Source organism: Leptopilina boulardi, unplaced genomic scaffold (genome assembly GCF_019393585.1).
Source record: "Leptopilina boulardi isolate dan_hultmark-lab unplaced genomic scaffold, ZJU_Lbou_2.1 LbouV2_198, whole genome shotgun sequence".
In the NCBI taxonomy this organism is placed as follows: domain Eukaryota; kingdom Metazoa; phylum Arthropoda; class Insecta; order Hymenoptera; family Figitidae; genus Leptopilina; species Leptopilina boulardi.
The window spans coordinates 327,563-350,630 of record NW_026137749.1 but is presented as its reverse complement, the minus strand read 5'-3'; the positions used below and the strand labels follow the sequence as shown (position 1 = coordinate 350,630).

The following is a 23,068-nucleotide window of genomic DNA, read 5'->3' as shown; positions in this document are numbered from 1 at the left end:
TCGACACCGTCCTTGAAAAATCTATTTTCAATTATTTTTTAATAAATCAAAATACTTTGCTTATATGCTTTTAGAAAATCTTACAAACTATTTTTATGTAACATCTTTTTTCAATTTTAACCCGAAAAAGGGTTATTTTGCAATTTTTTAAGAATTTTTTGATTTTTTCAATTTTTTATTATTATTTTTTATTATTTATTGTTGTTTTTTCAATTTTTAGTTAGTAACCTATAATATTGTGTCTAATTTTAAGTGTCATTAAAATCAAATGTTTTTAACTTAATAATTTTAACATTTCTTAATTTAAAACGAAACGTCTTCTATTATATTATGTTAACAAATTTCGAAAAACGACACCGACCCCGTGACCTCGACACCGTCCTTGAAAAATCTATTTTCAATTATTTTCAAATAAATCAAAATACTTTGCATATATGCTGTTAGAAAATCTTACAAACTATTTTTATGTAACATCTTTTTTCAATTTAACCCGAAAAAGGGTTATTTTTCAATTTTAACCCGAAAAAGGGTTATTTTGCTATTTTTTAAGAAATTTTTTATTTTTTCAATTTTTTATTATTATTTTTTATTATTGATTGTTGTTTTTTCAATTTTTAGTTAGTAACCTATAATATTGTGTCTAATTTTAAGTGTCATTAAAATCAAATGTTATTAACTTAATAATTTTAACATTTCTTAATTTAAAACGAAACATCTTCTATTATATTAAGTTAACAAATTTCGAAAAACGACACCGACCCCGTGACCTCGACACCGTCCTTGAAAAATCTATTTTCAATTATTTTTAAATAAATCAAAATACTTTGCTTATATGTTGTTAGAAAATCTTACAAACTATTTTTATGTAACATCTTTTTACAATTTTAACCCGAAAAAGGGTTATTTTGCAATTTTTTAAGAATTTTTTGATTTTTTCAATTTTTTATTATTATTTTTTATTATTGATTGATGCTTTTTCAATTTTTAGTTAGTAACCTATAATATTGTGTCTAATTTTAAGTGTCATTAAAATCAAATGTTTTTAACTTAATAATTTTAACATTTCTTAATTTAAAACAAAACATCTTCTTCTTCTATTATATTAAGTTAACAAATTTCGAAAAACGACACCGTCCCCGTGACCTCGACACCGTCCTTGAAAAATCTATTTTCTATTATTTTTAAATAAATCAAAATACTTTGCTTATATGCTGTTAGAAAATCTTACAAACTATTTTTATGTAACATCTTTTTTCAATTTTAACCCGAAAAAGGGTTATTTTGCTATTTTTTAAGAAATTTTTTATTTTTTCAATTTTTTATTATTATTTTTTATTATTGATTGTTGTTTTTTCAATTTTTAGTTAGTAACCTATAATATTGTGTCTAATTTTAAGTGTCATTAAAATCAAATGTTTTTAACTTAATAATTTTAACATTTCTTAATTTAAAACGAAACATCTTCTATTATATTAAGTTAACAAGTTTCGAAAAACGACACCGACCCCATGACCTCGACACCGTCCTTGAAAAATCTATTTTCAATTATTTTTTAATAAATCAAAATACTTTGCTTATATGCTGTTAGAAAATCTTACAAACTATTTTTATGTAACATCTTTTTTCAATTTTAACCCGAAAAAAGGTTATTTTGCAATTTTTTAAGAATTTTTTGATTTTTTCAATTTTTTATTATTATTTTTTATTATTTATTGTTGTTTTTTCAATTTTTAGTTAGTAACCTATAATATTGTGTCTAATTTTAAGTGTCATTAAAATCAAATGTTTTTAACTTAATAATTTTAACATTTCTTAATTTAAAACGAAACATCTTCTATTATATTAAGTTAACAAATTTCGAAAAACGACACCGACCCCGTGACCTCGACACCGTCCTTGAAAAATCTATTTTCAATTATTTTTAAATAAATCAAAATGCTTTGCTTATATGCTGTTAGAAAATCTTACAAACTATTTTTATGTAACATCTTTTTACAATTTTAACCCGAAAAAGGGTTATTTTGCAATTTTTTAAGAATTTTTTGATTTTTTCAATTTTTTATTATTATTTTTTATTATTTATTGTTGTTTTTTCAATTTTTAGTTAGTAACCTATAATATTGTGTTTAATTTTAAGTATCATTAAAATCAAATGTTTTTAACTTAATAATTTTAACATTTCTTAATTTAAAACGAAACATTTTCTATTATATTAAGTTAACAAATTTCGAAAAACGACACCGACCCCGTGACCTCGACACCGTCCTTGAAAAATCTATTTTCTATTATTTTTAAATAAATCAAAATACTTTGCTTATATGCTGTTAGAAAATCTTACAAACTATTTTTATGTAACATCTTTTTTCAATTTTAACCCGAAAAAGGGTTATTTTGCTATTTTTTAAGAAATTTTTTATTTTTTCAATTTTTTATTATTATTTTTTATTATTGATTGTTGTTTTTTCAATTTTTAGTTAGTAACCTATAATATTGTGTCTAATTTTAAATGTCATTAAAATCAAATGTTTTTAACTTAATAATTTTAACATTTCTTAATTTAAAACGAAACATCTTCTATTATATTAAGTTAACAAGTTTCGAAAAACGACACCGACCCCATGACCTCGACACCGTCCTTGAAAAATCTATTTTCAATTATTTTTTAATAAATCAAAATACTTTGCTTATATGCTTTTAGAAAATCTTACAAACTATTTTTATGTAACATCTTTTTTCAATTTTAACCCGAAAAAGGGTTATTTTGCAATTTTTTAAGAATTTTTTGATTTTTTCAATTTTTTATTATTATTTTTTATTATTTATTGTTGTTTTTTCAATTTTTAGTTAGTAACCTATAATATTGTGTCTAATTTTAAGTGTCATTAAAATCAAATGTTTTTAACTTAATAATTTTAACATTTCTTAATTTAAAACGAAACGTCTTCTATTATATTATGTTAACAAATTTCGAAAAACGACACCGACCCCGTGACCTCGACACCGTCCTTGAAAAATCTATTTTCAATTATTTTCAAATAAATCAAAATACTTTGCATATATGCTGTTAGAAAATCTTACAAACTATTTTTATGTAACATCTTTTTTCAATTTAACCCGAAAAAGGGTTATTTTTCAATTTTAACCCGAAAAAGGGTTATTTTGCTATTTTTTAAGAAATTTTTTATTTTTTCAATTTTTTATTATTATTTTTTATTATTGATTGTTGTTTTTTCAATTTTTAGTTAGTAACCTATAATATTGTGTCTAATTTTAAGTGTCATTAAAATCAAATGTTATTAACTTAATAATTTTAACATTTCTTAATTTAAAACGAAACATCTTCTATTATATTAAGTTAACAAATTTCGAAAAACGACACCGACCCCGTGACCTCGACACCGTCCTTGAAAAATCTATTTTCAATTATTTTTAAATAAATCAAAATGCTTTGCTTATATGCTGTTAGAAAATCTTACAAACTATTTTTATGTAACATCTTTTTACAATTTTAACCCGAAAAAGGGTTATTTTGCAATTTTTTAAGAATTTTTTGATTTTTTCAATTTTTTATTATTATTTTTTATTATTTATTGTTGTTTTTTCAATTTTTAGTTAGTAACCTATAATATTGTGTCTAATTTTAAGTGTCATTAAAATCAAATGTTATTAACTTAATAATTTTAACATTTCTTAATTTAAAACGAAACATCTTCTATTATATTAAGTTAACAAATTTCGAAAAACGACACCGACCCCGTGACCTCGACACCGTCCTTGAAAAATCTATTTTCAATTATTTTTAAATAAATCAAAATACTTTGCTTATATGTTGTTAGAAAATCTTACAAACTATTTTTATGTAACATCTTTTTACAATTTTAACCCGAAAAAGGGTTATTTTGCAATTTTTTAAGAATTTTTTGATTTTTTCAATTTTTTATTATTATTTTTTATTATTGATTGATGCTTTTTCAATTTTTAGTTAGTAACCTATAATATTGTGTCTAATTTTAAGTGTCATTAAAATCAAATGTTTTTAACTTAATAATTTTAACATTTCTTAATTTAAAACGAAACATCTTCTTCTTCTATTATATTAAGTTAACAAATTTCGAAAAACGACACCGACCCCATGACCTCGACACCGTCCTTGAAAAATCTATTTTCAATTATTTTTAAATAAATCAAAATACTTTGCATATATGCTGTTAGAAAATCTTACAAACTGTTTTTTTATAAGTCCAAAAAATTTAGGGACTTAGAAAAATATTAATTTTTTTATTTTTAATACTTTATTTTCATTTAAAATAATGTAAAGTTATAATATGTTTTAACTTATTCATCGCATCCATTCTGCAATTTTCGTAAGTTGTTTTATTTCTTATTAATTTTTAAATTTATTTTTTATAATTTAGTTTTATATGAGTGATGTTATTAATAAATTATTATAATTTATTGTATTATTTTCTTTATGTTACGCAGATGTTACTACTCAGCGCAGCCAGTTTACAGTTTTTGTTATTACTTGATTATTTTTTTTTTTTGTTAATGAGGGAGCATATTTTATATATTTTTTTCTTTTAAATGGTTTTTTAATCCTTTCTATGCCATATGATCAGTATAATAATAATTATAATTTTTTTTTATGGCGCTGCCGTTACTGTTCAGCGCAGCCATTTCCAATTCAATGAATTAATTTATTTATAAAGTAGAGTTAGTAGATTTCTTCGTAGTCGAATTTTTTTAAAACATGTGTTAAATATTATTGTAATAAAATAATAATAAAAAAATAATATAAATAATAATTTAATAAAATAAATAAAATACTTCTTGGTAAACAATGTTTCTTACATAAATTTCTTTTTCATTGCCTATCTTTTTTTTATTCCTTTTTCGCTATGTGTAATACTTGAATTTTTATATAATAATACTTTAAGATTATATTTTGAAGTTACTCTTGATAAAGCAACATATAATTGTCACGGACTAAAAACATGTGAAGGAAGGTATATGCCTACTTTTTGGAAAGATTGGCCTTGAGATTTGTTGATTGTTAAAGCAAATCCAAGCCTTATTGGAAATTGCTTTCTTGACATTTGAAATGGTATTTCTTCGTTAGACGGTGACAATGTAATTCGTGGCAAAATTACAATCTCATTTTTACAATTTCCCGTTATTACTTGTGCATGAATAGAAAAACTACCCATTTTAATAACTTTTAGTCTTGTTCCATTACAAAGACCTCTTTCTAAATTAATATTCCTTAAAAGTATCACAATTGCACCAATCTTTAATATTAATTTGTGAGGAGGAAGTCCAGTTGGAGTTAAACTATTTAATACTTCAATTGGTATTAAGTTAGTTATTGTGTCACACTTTTCATCTTCTTCAGATGAATCTGTACTTAAATATTCTCTAGGTTCACCTGTCATTCGTTTAACAACATCATTATTTAATTCAAATACATCATTATTCCGGAGAACTAGTAATATATGTAAAATCAAACAAGAATCTCTTTATAACGGTTTACTATAGATAATAAAAATAAAAACCGATATTTTAAAAAGTATTTCGATTTATTACGAATATTTTTCTCAAAAATTTGCAAAATCTACATGTGTTTGTGGGACAATTTACATCAATATAATATAATATAATTTAAGATAAAAAAAATATATTATAATATAATATAATTAATATTGTTGTCATAATTATAATAAAAAAAATCTAATATTTAACAATTTTCATTTCATCCTTCAATGAAACTGATCAAAATTAAGATAAATTTTATACAATATTAATAAGATATTAATTTAAAACATAAATTATATATATAATATACATAAACTACAATAAGTAAACAACAATAAGTACAATTTTAACCGAGCGTGCGTTAGCGAGCGAGGAATACATCGCTAGTAATATATTAAAGGGATTATCAGAAATTGTTTTAGTGCCGTCCGGCACATTACTCTTTCCGATTGTGACAATTTTATGCCGCACGGCAAATCTGTTTAATTCTCTTTTATTATTATTATAATATCCTTATATATTTTAACTTATTAAAGAAAATATCAAAGTCTGTTTTAGTGCCGTCCGGCAAATTACTTATTTTGATTTTGACATTTTATGCCGCACGGCAAACATGTCTGATTTTCTTTAATTGTTATAATATTTACCTCATATTTTAATAAATTTAAGGTGTTAGCAAAAGCTGTTTTAGTGCCGTCCGGCACATTACAGTTTTTGACGTTGACATTTTATGCCGTACGGCAAACATGTCTGATATCCTTTGATTTGTTAAGAATATCCTTGAAGATTTTGACAAGTTGTTAATTGGGCCTTCTTGAATTGTTAAAAATTAATAAAATATATTCTGCTAGAACCTGATCATTTGTGCCGCTCGGCATATGACAGTTTCGTGATTGACACTTAGTGCCGCACGGCACACCTGTCAAGGTAGAATTCGAAAAATTCTTTCCTTCATTTTCTAAAATTCCTGAAATAAAAATTATTTTATTTAACAAATTAAAAAAAAAATAATAACATAAGATTACATATCTATACATCATTATTTGTTTTAAGTCAATTTTTTTAAAAATAATTTTCCTTAAATTAGTCATGTTTTTCTTATTATTATCATGAGTGATTTTCCAAAAATCAAAACTTTTTAAAAAATTAGAAAACGAGGCGATATTAAGGCATAAAGAAGGTTTGAGTTTAAACAACATTTAAAAACAGATTTAATATATAAATGTAAATTGTAATGGTATTCTTGAATATAATCTTTGTATACATGTATTTAATTGTTAATTTTTTTACAACATCCTATTTGACATTTTGAAATAGTTGATTTTGAATTGTTTCTTTATTTTCGTTGAATGGTTGCCTTATCACTTCTAATAAAATTAAAAGAACTTTTTTTTTAATCTCTCCATATTTATCTTTTTTTTTGAAAAGACAAATAGAAAAAATGAAAATTTTTGTTTGTTTCTTTCATTATATAATAATAATTGAAATATTATCAAAGAAGTTTAATCATTGACCTTTCTTTACCAATTAATTTAATAAGGAAATGTGTACTGGCTGCATCTTTAGATATAAACCGATCTTAAGTGAACAGTCTTAAAAATTCGTGTACGAAAATTTTATTTAAACTCGAGGTAATTTTGAAATTTCGGGAGTATTAGGATCGTATTATATCTCGGAAACACGCTTTAAATCATATTCAAAAAAATTTTTAATTAATTTTTTTTTTTTAACAAAATTCCATACGTTTGTTAAACAAAATGACAGACAATAGACCTAATTGCACTGGGACAATAAATCGCACAATGACAGAAGCTATGATGACCTCCATGACTGATTGTGAGTGTTTTGTTTTACAACAAGCAACATTAAACATCCCAATATTTGACGGAAAAAATATGTCGGTTAGAGATTTCATTCAAGACATAGAAAATGGAAAAACAAGTGTACCCGAAAATTGTGAACAACAGTATATCAGGGCAATATTATCGCGTTTAAAAGGTGCGGCTAGAGACAGCACTCATGGCAAAATATTTCCAAACTTAAACGCAGTAATACAGCATTTAAAACAACGTTTTGCTACTAGAAAAACTTATGCTTGGTATTTATATGATATTTCTACTATTCGAATGTACCGAACGGAAAGCATTAGTGAGTTCTATGATAGAATAACCTTTTTATTATCAGGTGCGCAAGCTGCTTTACGAGATAAATATCAAAATGCCGCAGATATGATGATGCCCTTGAATGATTGCGCGTTAGAAGCTTTTATTCGTGGTCTACCTGATAACGTATCTATAATAGTAGAAACTCAAAATCCCTTAACTCTTGACGCCGCATTACAAATTGCAATAAAATACGAAACTAATCAGCCAATATCACAGACCTTATAAAATTAATAAAAGTTTAGATAAAACTAACATCATTCTAGAGACAAAAAAATGAAAAACTCTTTCAATAAACACGTACAGAAACTAAAATTTACTTATCTATATTTATTACTAATACGAAATTATTTATTTAGGACCAAATGGCTGAAAATCTTCAGACAAAACATTTGGAAGGAGAAATACAACAATCCTTCGTTCTTCCAAAAGGAAGGATAGAGGAATTTAATTTTTCTAAGGGTAAATTGGAAAAGTTATAAATCAATTATAATTTTTCCAAACATGAATTATCATGGAGCGGTAAGAGATATAAAGAATGTCAAAACAACAAAAGCTTGAAACACAAGAAGTATGGTAAAAAAATAAAAAATATTACAATTATCTGTTTTTAAGAAAATTCCTTCAAAAAAAAAAGTATTTTACTTAATTCATTCAGACTGACGAAAGAAATTTTATCTTTTTTCCTCTAAAAAAAAAAATAAATAAATAAAAATTAATGAAAATTAAATAATATACATATGTAAACTCTTAAAATACTTTCTATTTCACAGATGGAATTACCACTAATCGGATGGATTTCTGAAGTTAAAAGCTACATTTATATTGTCTTCCGAGTCATACTGTTCATTATTATTATGATTGTAGCTCGATATGTGTATACTTGCTGCACAACTTTACACCAGAGACGGCAAAGAATAAGAAATGTTAATTCAGGACAATAGAAATTTAAAAAATTTTCCTAATTATATCAAGGACGATTCAAAATTCTAAGGAGGGAGGACAACGCGCATACAAATTTTGTAAATTTAATTCAAATTCAATGCGAAATCATCAAGAAAAATATTCAACCAGATTTAAATATCTATATATATCAAGGCCTTTACTATGCAGCATCGTGCATCATGAATCATCTATAGACAAGTGTCGCATTAGTGTATTGTCGTGCGACAAAGAAACAGCATGAAGAAAGAGAGAAGACGCATGAAGATGGACAGCAATGAACTACAACCACCGCCACAAATGCGATAAGGATGCATTGTATTATTATGCGAGTGAACTCCTTTACTCATTATGTTACCCTAATACAAATTGAATATTAATCACCCTATTATCCAAAAAATTGGCCCACCAAAATAAAAATTAAAGTATTAAAATAATTCAAAATTGCCAAAACTTAAATTTTAAGATAAAAAAAAAAAAAAAAAATTATATATATATATATATAAACAAATAATAGTTAAAAAATAAGTATAATTTGCCAATTTTGATAATGAGATGATCATATTGTAACGTCGTAACTTAACAATTAATTTATTAATATTAAATTAATATTAAATTAATCTTTTTTTTTATTTTTAAATTCCAATTGTCTTGGACTCGCTTTATTTCCGACAGCAAGTCCAAGACCTGCGCTATCGCCATGGAATTTCATGCGTCAGCATCCCCGGTATAACGAATTATATACCTATTGCTCTTTTATAATTGCGAAACATTCAGTAAACTCTATTTCGAAATAAAATTCTTTCTTTTAACCCTTGAATTCAACATGGGTCATTGACATTACCATGCATTATTATTATTATTAAAATTATATTTGATATTCAATGACCTGTCCCCAAATAATAAACATCGGAGTAAATCCGGATAACTTACGCAGCGTCGCAGGTCATCGGATATCCATAGACATCCTCGCGGAATGGATATAAAGTTAATACAAGAACATGAAATTGTAAAATTATGTCTTTGTATTAACTATTTTATTATTATAATTTTAGATATACAAATAAGTATACTAGATTAGAACAGGTACAAAATTTGGAATTAATCGAACGAAAATTTGGAAATTAAAAATTACGGCATCGAAATTAAAATAATATTTTTCACACCGATGAGTGGGGGTCCCACTGAACGCGTTCAGTGAAGGCTCCCCGCGCATCCCTGGGAGTTGCGCGAGAGAGAAACAAGATTCTTTTTACTTGCGAATCTTTCTCTCTCAACCTCGTTACGATTGCGCTCTCACTCAGCCGTATGATGTTCTCTCTTAGATTCACTACCATTACGCGTCTTTTTCTATTTAATGGCTGTCGCAATGAAATTGGACGTTGGCTCTCTCGCGCTCGTGTAAGACATAGGCTACGAAACCAATACCAACATGGACTGGAGACGGCTACACTGTATGCCATATCCAACCTCACCTCTACATTCTTATTCTCTTGACCATAGTTCCTTTTCCTTGCCTCCCTACTTTCCTCTCAGGTCTAAAAGCTACGCTACATGTGCTATTGGAATCAAAGCACATGCGTTTATTTATTTTCATTTCAACTTATCAATTCCGGACCAATTTTGGGAATGAATTAAAATCAAAATTATTTCAACCCAATACCGGAATTGCAACGAGAATATAATGGTATATTATTTTATATTGTGTGACCATTGGAATTTCCCTCTAAAGGAAAACTCATTTTCCAATAAATTCACAATCTATAAAATTCAACAAAATTATAAATTAACATTGTTTTAAAAAATAAAACAAAACTGTTTTATTTCGGAATTTAATTTTCTATATAACTGCATTGAGCAATTGTCTCTCAAATCCAGAATCGACAAAATTAACGTAGCAACACAAGTCTTTGACCTGAGCTTCTTCCACCAATGAACCAATTTTTCAAATTCAGCAAAACTTTCCCACCTATGTTCCATAAGCATACCTATAAGGCGTTTCCAGCCCATAATTCCACGTTCAGTTCGGTTTCGGCGATCGCGAAGATTAGTCGCGACATATCGATTAAAAATCCAGACGGGCCCGTCCGGTAAAAGGGACACAACTTTTCTTGCGTGCTTACCCAAGAATTGTTGGTCGGACGTAAACTAAAATTCTATATACCCGTAGTCCACGGGGCCGCTTGGAATCGTGTCGAATTAAAATATTATCGTCAAAATGGATCTTTTTGCAGTGATAATAATTTTGTGGTGACACCGGCCGGAATCGTGTAGAGCCCGCGTCCGTTTTCGATGCGACGGTCCCAAGAAAAATCTAGCATAACTAACAAAGACAATATTTGAAGTGAAGTTTGTAAGAAGTGATTACGCCCGTCTACAAGTGTGCAGACGGTAGTTTAAGACTACGATAAGGTAAGGTTGTATCGAACCTTTCGAACCTTTCGACTGATACCTTATCCTTTTTTTTAATCCTCCTTCCACCGAGATTGCGTGAGAGGGGCGAATTTTCTCTTTTGTATTTGTTTTAATTTAATGTAATAAACTGTAACTTAAACTTAACTATTTTTCTCTTTACTTTTCTCCTTTTCTTTATCCTTTTTGAGAATTCTACAATTCGAGTCAATGAGGTAGATTTTTAATTTCTAAAAATCTCAGCAACAGGGAATAAATCGGTCTCACAGAATAAACAAGATCTTCGGATCTTGGCAGTTGGTCCTCCGAGGACTGCTGAAATTCGGGCAATCTCAAAAGCCCATGGTTTATTTAATTAATTGTTCTAAATGATTAATTATAAAAACTAAGAATTTCTTCGGTTCGTAACAACTGATGGTGGCAGCGGTGGGATTTTTCCTTTTCGTTGCTACCGCCGCCTCGTTACCTGGTGACAATTAACACGTTATTTTTGTAACGCGTGTTATCAGGATAAAACTTGAATTTTTCTTACAGTATTTTTCTACTATGAACTTTTTCTGTTCTATCCTTTAAAAATTACTATTTCTAATTTTCTATTGTGTCCTTTCATAAACTTTTGAATTTTTGTAACCTTATCATTCTAAATTCCATACTACATTCAGCACTGAATCCTAAACAGAATAGTATCTGATGACACTATTGTGACAAAGAGATTTTTTGGCTCTCGCATAGCGATGATGACATAATCTCTGAAGCACAGTGGTGGCTCGAGAAATTCTGTAAAGGGTTTTCCTGCAATTCAAATTTCTATCTAAAAGCATTTCCTATTCTCTGGACTACAATTCTACCTAGTGATAGTATGTGATGACGCTGCTATAATAAGGAGATTCTTTGGCTCTCGCATAGCGATGATGACATAATCTCTGAGTTGTGGTGGTGGCTCCAGAAATCATTGTGGGGTTCTGAAATTTTAGTCCTAGAATTTTTTTATAATTAATTGTTGTTGGCACTTAATGCCTTCTAGATATCGAAAAAGGGGCGGCCGAACTAAGGCCAAGGCTATTCAGGAAAATTTCGTTGACATTAATAATTCCGAAAAAAGTCTTGAAGTCGTCTCTCAGCCAATTCGTCCTTTTTCTCCTTTTCCTGTCGGTCATGGGTTTGATGAACCCATTCTAAATTCTTGGGAAGAATTTTCCCAACATTTTGAAAATCTGCTGCAGAAAGCAGAAACGGAAATTAAGCGCGCAAAAGCACTGCGTGCCGCAGGTAAGTCAAATTGAGTAATTTCTGTAGTGGTTGTAACACGATATGTCACTCTCTTCCCGCAATATCAATTTGCAAGAGCGGCTTCCCCATGCCGTAGAAATACATGAACGACTCGTCTTATCGCCGTATGAAATTCTAGTTGACACCAATGTGAGATATAATTATATTATGAATTATGTTTTAGATTACCCTTTCTATCCACCTAGAACAATTGGTATTCACCGAATTTGTAATACGGATTTAAAAATTGTGGGCGTGGCTTCTTTACTTGTCAATGGAAAAGAAATTGATTTCTTTTGTGTTGGTGGGTATCAGTTGGAAAATTCGCCAGCCTACCCGGGCATCTTAGGTTTCGAAGGAGCCCGCGACACAGGTCTTATTTCGCGCTTCTCACGTTTCCATCCTCGTCAACCACTAAATTAATATCATTTTGCTCACATGGAAAAATTACATTATTTCGTTTCTTATAACCCGAAATTTCCGCTTGTAAAAGGAGGCATAATTAATAGAGAAGAATTAAAAAATACCTCTCTGACTCTATTAAGGTCAGCCGATATTCTTACTAGTACCACGAAACGGGCTCTAAGAGTAACAAGAATCGACCCTTTGGAAAGTCATAGAGTGGTTTTTATTAAAGGAAGTTCCTTTCAGTAAAATTATGACAATCCAAATTGATCCTTTAATAGGATCCCTTGTTAATATTACGTCTAGTAAATTAAAAAATTTTACTTACCAATTTCCGGTTGATATTAAGCACAAACATAATTATATTTGCGAAACATTCCTCGCATCCGATTGTGCTATCCACTCCATACCCGACGGAAGTTGCATTAAAGGTGAATACGTTGAAATTTTAGGAACAGTAACACTTCCGGTAAATGACATTCCAATCACATTCCAAGTGGTCAGTCAATTTTTCTCGAGTCAAGTGAATCTGGCGATAGGTTTTATTGGATACAGGGGTGCCAGAGATTCTTTTCTTCTCCCCGATTAATTGTAAAATTTCCTTACGATAATTCCATCCTTTCTTACCTTAAGTTCAATGACAGATTTTCACCAAGTCCATTGTGTCGAGACACGTAAGCCTTAAAAATAGATTCTTCGTTAGGAGTACTCTATTTTCAAGGCTAGTGACTCTTCCTCGCCGTGGCAAGTACTAACTACTGGCTCCGGAAAGTTTTCTTGCTGCATCTAAGTGATTTTCTCAAAAAGGAAAATTGAATTAGGAAAGAAAGCTTCACCGTTTATCTTTCCTAATTCTTTACACTAGTCTGCGCAGCTTTTAGTACAGAGCCCTAGTTATGGAACGTTGAACGTTGCTTGAGGCCGTTATAATTGACATAATGTAAGGGGTGCAGAGACTGAAAAATTGAAATTAAAAATCCTCATAAAAAAAAAAAAAAAAAATTTTCGATGTCGTCCAAATCGCCAAAACCTGGAGCCTCAAAAGCAAAAACTAAACGAGGGAAAAGATCAGGAATTTTTCGCTCCTGTGAAAATAAAATTCTACCCGGAACGCTCCAATACAAGCTCGTGAAAAACCCAACTTCTAGAATTTATTATAACCTCATAAATCCTCCAATACGTCATACGCCAATTTGTCGTGTAAAACCCATGCCGCGCCCCCCTCCAATTTTACCGGTACCAGAACCGGAATTTGAAATTATAGACCTTGCAATTGAGGACGCTTTGGCCATCCGACAGGTTGCTATTGCGGAGGAGAGAAACAATCGAACCTTGAGAATCAATGAGGGATATCCTGTCCCAGGACCCTCAAGGAATATACCCACACCCTTGGTAAATCTAAATCCACTAATCAGAGACGATGACCTTGAAATAATCTTTGATAGTGCAATTAACGAGGTTCTTGGTTATGATAGTGACGCCACTGTGACATACGAAACAAATTGATTCTTTATTTAATTTTGTTAACATGAGATATTTGGTAAGGTATAACAAGAGCCTTTTAATATCGCCACCAGAAATTTTAAATAGAAAGGAAATCAGTCACAACGAACAAAGAATGAACTACTCTACTTCGACTAGACGAGATTTCTCGAACTTCTAGATAGCGCCACTTCACAGCCCGTTTTCAGGTACTCCGGATGAAAAATCACCTTGAATACGCCTAGTCGGGAAATAAGGATAAGACTCTGTAGAGTAGTTTAAGCTTTCCCAGATGAAAATTGCTCTAACCTTGCCCAAGTTAACGTCAATTTACTTCAAGCAGTATACATATACATAAAGAATAAAACAAAAAAAAAAAGAAGGGGGAGTTGCGAAATTTCTCCCTCCTCACACTGAATTCATTGTTCTGTATAATAAATAACATAGTTGTGGACCATCAAGACCATAAGACTCGCAACCTTGGACCGAAGTACATTATACCGTGAGTGATTTTTATATTGTAATAAAAATTGGGCTTTAAGCAGGTATTCGTGTAATAAATACCTCAAAGTTAAATTATGACCTACAACGCCCTAACCCCACCACTACCGAGTGCGGGACCCCCACTTCCAAACGCTAGTGCACCGGTCGCAAGAATAGTGCGAAGACCAAACGGTAGAATTGTCATTTCGTTCTCGACACTCAACCGAAGCAGGTTGCATTTTGAACAGCTCTTGAGAGTCGCGCCCCTCGGTCAATAACCCGTGTACTATTGTTCCGATTTCACTTTAGCTTATTTTAATTATATTTTAATTTAATTTTATTTTTAATTGGCTTAATTGCGCTTCGTTACTGCTACTCCATTTCGAGCTCGCTTAAAATTTGCTCTCGTTATCAGGAATATTCCGCGGTGGTGAAAATAAATATTTTCATTCCTTTTCAATTCCTTTTCAACAATTAACATTTTCGATTCTCGTGTTACCTATCACATTAACAAGATGCCTGATAATACGCTCGGTGCGTGCTCTAGTAACGGGTTAAATCCCAATTTGACACTTCCTGCTCCGAACGCTAATCCTGACACCACAGCCGCAATGACATCGGTCTTGGAATGTATGACATTGCAGCAATGTACATATCATATTCCATTCTTTGACGGGCGAAATCCGCCTCTTAAGGAATTTTTACAAGACGTGGCAAATGGGGGTGTGTTCGTGACAGATGCTACTGAACCAGGCTTTATTCGTGCGGTACTTAGCAAATTAAAGGGCGCGGCTAGAGAAAGTGTCCGAGATAAACAATTCGAGGGAATTAACGATTTAGTTAAACATCTAAAAAAACGTTTTGCTTCTTCCAAAAAATACCAATGGTATTTAGAAAATATAATTAACAACCGTCTAAAACAAACAGAAACCGTTAGTGATTATCACGACAGATTGCAAGGGCTGCTGAGCGGAGCTAGGCATGCCCTTGAAACAAAGTACAACTCGCAGTACCGAAAAATAGATGGTGGAGCTGTCCGAGTACAGAACACCCCGGAAAGAGAGATTATGATGTGGCCGATAATCGACTGTGCCTTAGAAGCGTTCATTCGAGGCCTCCCCGAGGAGATGTCTACATTTGTAGATACGCGAAATCCGACAAACCTCGAAGAAGCATTTGAGCATGCCCTTCGCGCAGAAGAGCGGCACAAATATACATCTCGGGGCTCCTCCTATCATATTTCTCGCTCCGAAGAGCATCCCCGTCCTCCTAGTCCGTACTCTCGTCAGGTCGAAAGAAATCCAAATTCTTTTACCTCTGATAAGCGCAAAGTAGGAAGTGATAAGGAGTCAAACCCTGCTAAAACCCCACGGAATCCAACCAATGAAGTTCTTCAATTCACCCCAGAACAATTGGCAACCTTTTATCGATCAATGATGCCGCAATATGCCGCATTCCCGCCACAAATTCCGTCAATGATGTACCCGCCACCCCCGGTGCTACAAAACCCTACCCCTTATCCTCCTATTTCTAACCCTCAATATCAGTCTCCACCACAATCGTCTTCGGGTTACCAAAGACAAGAAAACAATTACAAAACTAGCAGCACTCCTCCTAGAGCTGCCTCTCCTGGTCCTCAAGGAAATTTAAACTTCAACCCGGCCCGGCGTTTCGACGCAACACCGAGCCCAGTCCCACAGCGTCAACGATCAGTCCAGTTTGCGGACAACTCCATAAAGTCTTACGAGCAGGAGGACAGGTCCAGGACTCCCCAGTAGTCCGACTTGCTGCACCTGAATTCCGACTCCCAAATATCAACCTTCTTGTTGACCCAGGATCTGATACCAACTTGATCAAATTATGTGCTCTGAAACTTGATCTCACGCTTGACCCGAGCAAGCGTGTTGAGATGAGAGGTATCACAAATCACACGGTAAAGACGCTTGGCACCATTAATATCACTATAAAAGATTCTCCTGTCGAATTCCACGTGGTAAGGAACAGTTTTCCTCTTTCCACGCATGGAATTCTGGGGCGACCCTACCTACGACTAGAGAAAGCCACGCTCTCGTTTTGACACAACACCCTGGTCACTATCTCCAATCCAGTGACCCCTATCCCTTTTGTGGATAAGGAATCACTGACGGAAAGAGAGATCTTAAAACCCTTAATTAAACCTTTCAAAAGGGTTTTTCGAATTCAGGCGCGGACTAGAAATCCTATTGCTATTGATGTCACCAACCCTGAATTACATCAAGGGTACCTTCCTCGAATTAAAACACCTGAGGGAGTATATCTAGGTGAAGCAGCAGTAAATAGTAAAGACGGAGTTTGTCACGTAATGGCAATTAACACCACTGAAAATGACATCGACTTGGAATTGGCTCCTCAAGAATTAATTCCTTTTGATTTTTGTGAATCACTAGGGGATGAAGAATATGACTCCGAACCTGAAAATCCTACCCCACAAGCAAATTCGTATTCTGAACGAATCCAAAAGGTTAAGGACGCTCTTTTCTTATCTCATTTAAATTGGGAAGAAAAGATGTATGTCCTTAATTGGGCTGAAGATTTTGCTGACATTTTTCATCTTAACGGAGAGCAACTAAGTTGCACTCACTTAATCCAACATAGAATCCCTACCACCGACGATAAGGTCATTCACAAAAAGCAATACCGATCTCCCAATGAAGCCCTAGAACAAATTGATGAACAATTAACCAAACAGTTCAATAGCTGCATCATTGGACATTCTAGCTCCCCATATAATTCCCCTTTACTTATTGTACCTAAGAAACTTGACGCTTCTGGTAAAAGAAAGTGGAGGGTAGTTATTGACTACAGAGCATTGAATGAGAAGGTCATAGGGGATGCTTTTCCCCTTCCTAACATCTCAGGAATTTTTGACAAGCTCGGAACTGCGAGGTTCTTTACAGTTTTCGACCTTGCCAGCGGATTCCATCAAATCGAAACCCACCCCGATGACCGACATAAAACAGCTTTTTCCTCTCTAAATGGGCATTTCGAATATAAGCGAATGCCCATGGGAATAAAAAACGCTCCCCCAACCTTCCAGCGTCTCTTAAATAATGTTTTGGGTGGAATGCTTGATTCAGAAGCCTTTGTGTACCTTGACGATATCATTATATATTCGGATACCCTTGAGGAACACGATAGGCGTGCTCGAAGACTATTTAGTAGACTTAGAGCTGCAAATCTGAAACTCCAACCCGACAAATGCGAATTCCTGAAAAAGGAAGTGGCCTACCTTGGCCATATTGTCGGTAAGGATGGAGTAAAACCGAATCCTGCCAAAATTCTGGCTATAAAGCAATTTCCGGTACCGAAAACTCAAAAAGAAGTTCGTAGTTTTCTTGGCCTTTCAGGATACTATAGGCGTTTTATTAAAGACTATGCCAAAGTAGCGAAGCCATTATCCGATTTGTTAAAGAAAACTGCTGACTGGAAATGGGAGGACGCACAACAACAAAGCTTTAAAGATCTTAGAAAATATCTATGTCGAAAACCCATCCTGCAGTACCCCGACTTCGAAAAACCGTTTAAACTTACGACTGATGCTTCTCAGCATGCCATTGGTTCGATGTTAACTCAGGAGGTAGACGGAATCGATCTTCCCGTCGCATACTATTCCAAGGTTTTAAATGCCGCTGAACAAAATTACCTCAAGGAAGAAAAAGAGTGCCTAGCCGTTTTGTATTCTTTGGAACACTTTCGACCCTATTTATACGGCCCAGAATTTGTCCTGTCATGCGATTGCGAACCGGTTCATTGGATGAATTATGTCGAAAATCCAGGTACTCGGCTCCAAAAATGGCGGTTGAAACTTCGTGGATATCGCTATAAATTTGAGTATAAACCAGGCAAAATTAGTAGAATTGTTGAGGCCCTGTCAAACCATCCTGTTAACGCTAATGACCCTGAAAAGAAGGACGTAGAATCCCCCGAATCAGAATGGACCGATTCATCTGAGGAATCTAGTCAGGATAAACAGAGTGAACCTAGTATTGAACCTCAAAATAGTTCACCCCCACTACGTGCCCTGCCTATTACACAAACAGATACTCAAGCAAAAAGTAGTGAAAGTGCGCGAGTGAATTCGGGAAACAATCAAGACAATACCGGATCCTCTCAATCAAGTGCACCCCAAAGACTCCTGACAAGATCACAGAGCCTTCACACGAAAACACCTGCTCCACGATTTAATCCGATTCCTAATCCTACAAGAGAAAAGAGGGATAACCCGCCATCTTCAAAGCTGACGAGACCACCATGGGGAGCGAGACAACCACCACCTCCACCGGCGACATCTCGAGCAACAAAATCCACAGGATCCACGAAAAAACCAACTCTAGCGACAGAATCACGACCTGTAATAAAATCAAAATCCGTACGTGCAAGTGCAGATAATTTTCCTGTCCCTGGAACATCAGCAGCAACAAATCCACCTGCTGCCAGACCTCGAGGAAGACCTCCAGGATCTACTAAATTAAAGGAACAAGGAGACGAAGACACTTACGTTCCCCCTACAGGAACGAAGGATGTTGATCCCAACATCAGTAGCATTGCAAAACGGCTAAGAAAAAGAAAGTTGGAAATTCAAGAAAAAGCTCTACCCGAAGAAAATCAATCATCTTCTTCCGACGAACCCGCTTCAGAAAGCGAAAATGAAGAGACATCTGAAGCTCCCGTTTTCCGCGCTGATCATAGTGTTTTCCCTAGTGTTCCCCCGCATATAACATCGAGAATATCATCTCCAGAGGAGAACATTCCGTCAACTTCTCAACCTGCCATTCCCAATCCACTGATTCCATACATCGACGTTTACGTAGATGGCGCTTGTTGCGACAACGGAGGAGTCCGTCCACGTGCTGGAATTGGTGTGTGGTTTGGACCACACAATCCACTTAACATCTCCAAGCGATATGGAGGTCGGCAGACCAACAATGCCTCTGAAATCGAAGCAGCTGTAGCAGCAATCAAGCAGGCAAAAAGAGCCGGATTCCAACATCTCAAGATTAAATCCGACTCGAAGTCCCTCGTCCAAGGAGTCCAGGAATGGCTTCCAAAATGGCAGCAAAATGGCTGGAAAACAAATGAGAATAAGCCAGTGAAAAATAAAAGTGCATATGAGCGACTACTTAAGGCAATGAAAAAGACAGACGTTATTTGGGAACACGTACCTGGTCATAATGGAGTCGACGGAAACGAAAATGCTGATCGTTTGGCAAGAGAAGGCGCGATGCTTGAACTAGCCTCAGAATCCAGCTCCTCTGACTCTTCAGATGAGGAACATGTCGAAGAAACACCCTCGGAACCAGTGGTCGTCGTAGGACCTCCCAGGCCAGTTGACAGCGAAGAAAGCTTCGAATCCTCTTCTGATACCGAGGTTGAACGTGAGTCAACGATTCCAAACGTTTCATGCAATCAATCGTCTCAACTAGTCGAACCTTCAGTAAATGCAGGAGCAACCCAATCTTATATCTACGATCAAACTCTAATGTGGGATAATGAATTTATGAACAAAACCCAAAGAAGTAGAGCCTATGTATCGGAAGGAGAAAACGATGAAGAATATCTTGAGCAATTAAAAGCTATGGATCCATGCGAAGAAACCAATGACGATGTTTTTGCAGAACGAGTTAACAAATTTTTGGAAAGCTTCAATAAAAATCGGGGAAATGCAAGATCACCGGAACAGGAACTCGACACTCAGGCAATACCTTCCACCATTGTTCCCTCAACATCTGAAACTTTGAAAGATACTCCCATGACGAGCCATCCCTTGTCTCGGGAAACGCGAAGTGTTGTACGATTTCAAGAATTACCAGAAGTCATCGAAGAAAATAGTGCCAATTTTCCAGTTTTCACCCCAGGGTCTTCAACAGCCCCAGGAGCACAGTCAACCCCATTTACCCGGTTTCGAAAGGAAGATGTAACCAAACCAGACGAAAATAAACGGAAACCAAATATTGTGCCTCGCCGACTACAATCCACAGTGAACGATTTACCATCTCAAGAACACTCTGTGCCGCGAGTTCGATCCTCAATAGACATTAAGATTTCCGACATAGAATCCTCTTCGTCATCTTCACCTGAACCTATAGAAATTCCTATCGCTGACAAAGACAACGCTAAAGTCGAAAATATCCTCCATCAATGGGCAGAGCCATTGACCTTCAAGAGAGACAATTATGCGCATTTCATAGCTGAAGATTGTGAGCCAGTTGATTCTATTTCTAAACTTCTCATTGCTACAGAAAAGATTGACGTACAAGATATACGAGACAGTAAACTAAAAAAAGGTCAAGTACACGTCACCCTTTGTGGCAAATATCGAGTTTATTCCATTGTAGTTAAAAAACGACATTTCGACGAACTTGACTGGAATGACGTTACATTAAGTCTAAAAAACTTAAAACACGCTTTAATTCTTGACAACCAAATACATTGCCGTATGGCCAATTCTGGAGACTTGCTAGGAAATTTGCCTCAAAACACCATGGCGGACATCTTAGCAGGAATATTCCGCGGTGGTGATATCAAAATCACTCTTTGTCACGGAAAAATTGAAGTTCCTGCTGAGAAGCTACGCCCAAAAATTATTGCCGAATTTCATGGCAGCCTTATCGGGGGCCATAAGGGCATAACGAAAACCTACCGACGTATCCGTGAGCGTTATTATTGGAATAGGATGCGAGACGAGGTCACACAGTTTGTTCGACGATGCAAAAGTTGCCTCGAAAACAAACTAGTTAGGGCCCGAACTCGGGAACCTATGCTAATAACAGACACTCCAGCGATTCCTTTCGACAAAGTGTCCTTAGACACTGTAGGGAAATTAAGAACAACCCCTAATGGGAATCGTTATATCCTCACAATGCAGGATAATTTAACAAAGTATTGTATCGCAGTGGCTATCCCCGACATTAAAACTACGACCATTGCACAAGCTGTAGCAACGAATCTTTTCTCTCTGTATGGAGCACCACGTTGTGTGCTTACGGATAGAGGGGGAAGTTTCATTAGTTCTCTGATGCGGAAGTTAGAACGAATTTTCGGTACTAAACAAATCACAACTTCAGGTTACCGCCCTCAAACTAACGGAGCTTTGGAAAGAAGCCACATTGAGCTCACGGATTATATCAAACATTATGCAAACGATTTTGACGATTGGGATTCTTTTACTTCCGTTTGCGATGTTCAATTATAACACGTCAGTCCATGAGGCAACTAACTTTACGCCATACGAGTTAGTTTTTGGTCGAATGGCCCGTATACCGAGTTCGTTTCCGCAAGACCCTGAATTGGAAACTTACGGTGTATATCTGAGAGATTTAATAGTTAGATTGCACGAGCTTCAGAACTTGGCTGCCCAAAGATTGATCCAAGCAAAAGAACGATCCAAGGAGCGGTATGATCTGAAGGCTCGGCCTTCTAAGGTTAAGATCGGCGATCAGGTTAACACGTATACAGAAGTAAGATCCAATAAATTTGATTCTCGTGCTAACGGTCCATATTCTGTAGTCGGATTGACCCAGAATAATAATGTCATTCTGGAGGATGAAACTGGCGAACAATTCATAAAACATCTCGACAAGATAATGGTTACCCATTTGTAACCATTATCTCATATCCAAGTCATCACTAAAAGAATTTTTGATTTCAGATAAACAATGATGACGAAAGCATGGCTCTCAACAATCCTGTTCCTGTTTCCCCTTTTGACGACAGATGCGGATTTGAGCAAGGGCATAGATGAGGATTCACTGCATGGAGAGGAGTATAACATATCACCATTCAACATCAGTAGTGGAGCCTATTTTGAACATGTGTCAGAAGTCCGCAGATCAACTAGCCAATGGAGAGTGACGGTATTCTTGGACATCGCCAAACAGCAACGACATTTCAACGATTTGAAAGCTCGATTAGAAAGGATGAGAGAATTATGCCTTAAGCAGGAAAGATGGTGCAATGGCCCTCCAGATTCTTTCAATTGGGAAGGCAAATGGGAAATGGTCGCAGAGCTACAAAATCAGTTCCAAATTCAAATCCTAGAACTACAAAACACTAATTCTAGATTTCCCCAAAAACTATAATCTCAATTAAGAATCCAGCGGAGTGTACCACTGCTCGGATTCTTGGGCAAAATTGCAGGGCCTGTAGCCGGCGTTCTCAATTATGACGACGGAGAGCGCTATGATGCCGAAATAAGAGACCTTAACGATGCCCAAGCCAATCTTTCACATCTTGTCGGGAAGCAGACGCACATTGTCCGATCTCAATTAGATACTCTTCACACGCAGTATCAGCGCCATGACATCCGAATAGGGCAAATTGAACAAGACCTGCAAAATCTATCA

The 23,068-nt window shown here is 34.2% G+C and overlaps 1 protein-coding gene and 1 long non-coding RNA gene across 2 annotated transcripts; both read left to right on the top strand.

Annotated features, from left to right (window-relative positions):
* Positions 1-1,963, top strand: LOC127278177 (uncharacterized). The gene is made up of 3 exons (XR_007842458.1): positions 1-131; positions 500-529; positions 1,646-1,963. It is a non-coding gene; the product is annotated as an uncharacterized LOC127278177 (long non-coding RNA).
* A 14,935-nt stretch (positions 1,964-16,898) lies between these two features.
* On the top strand, positions 16,899-21,918 carry LOC127278183 (uncharacterized). The gene has a single exon (XM_051299761.1). It carries the CDS (start codon positions 17,029-17,031, stop codon positions 21,916-21,918), a length of 4,890 nt encoding a protein of 1,629 aa, XP_051155718.1. The 5' UTR covers positions 16,899-17,028.
* Positions 21,919-23,068: the final 1,150 nt, after the last annotated feature.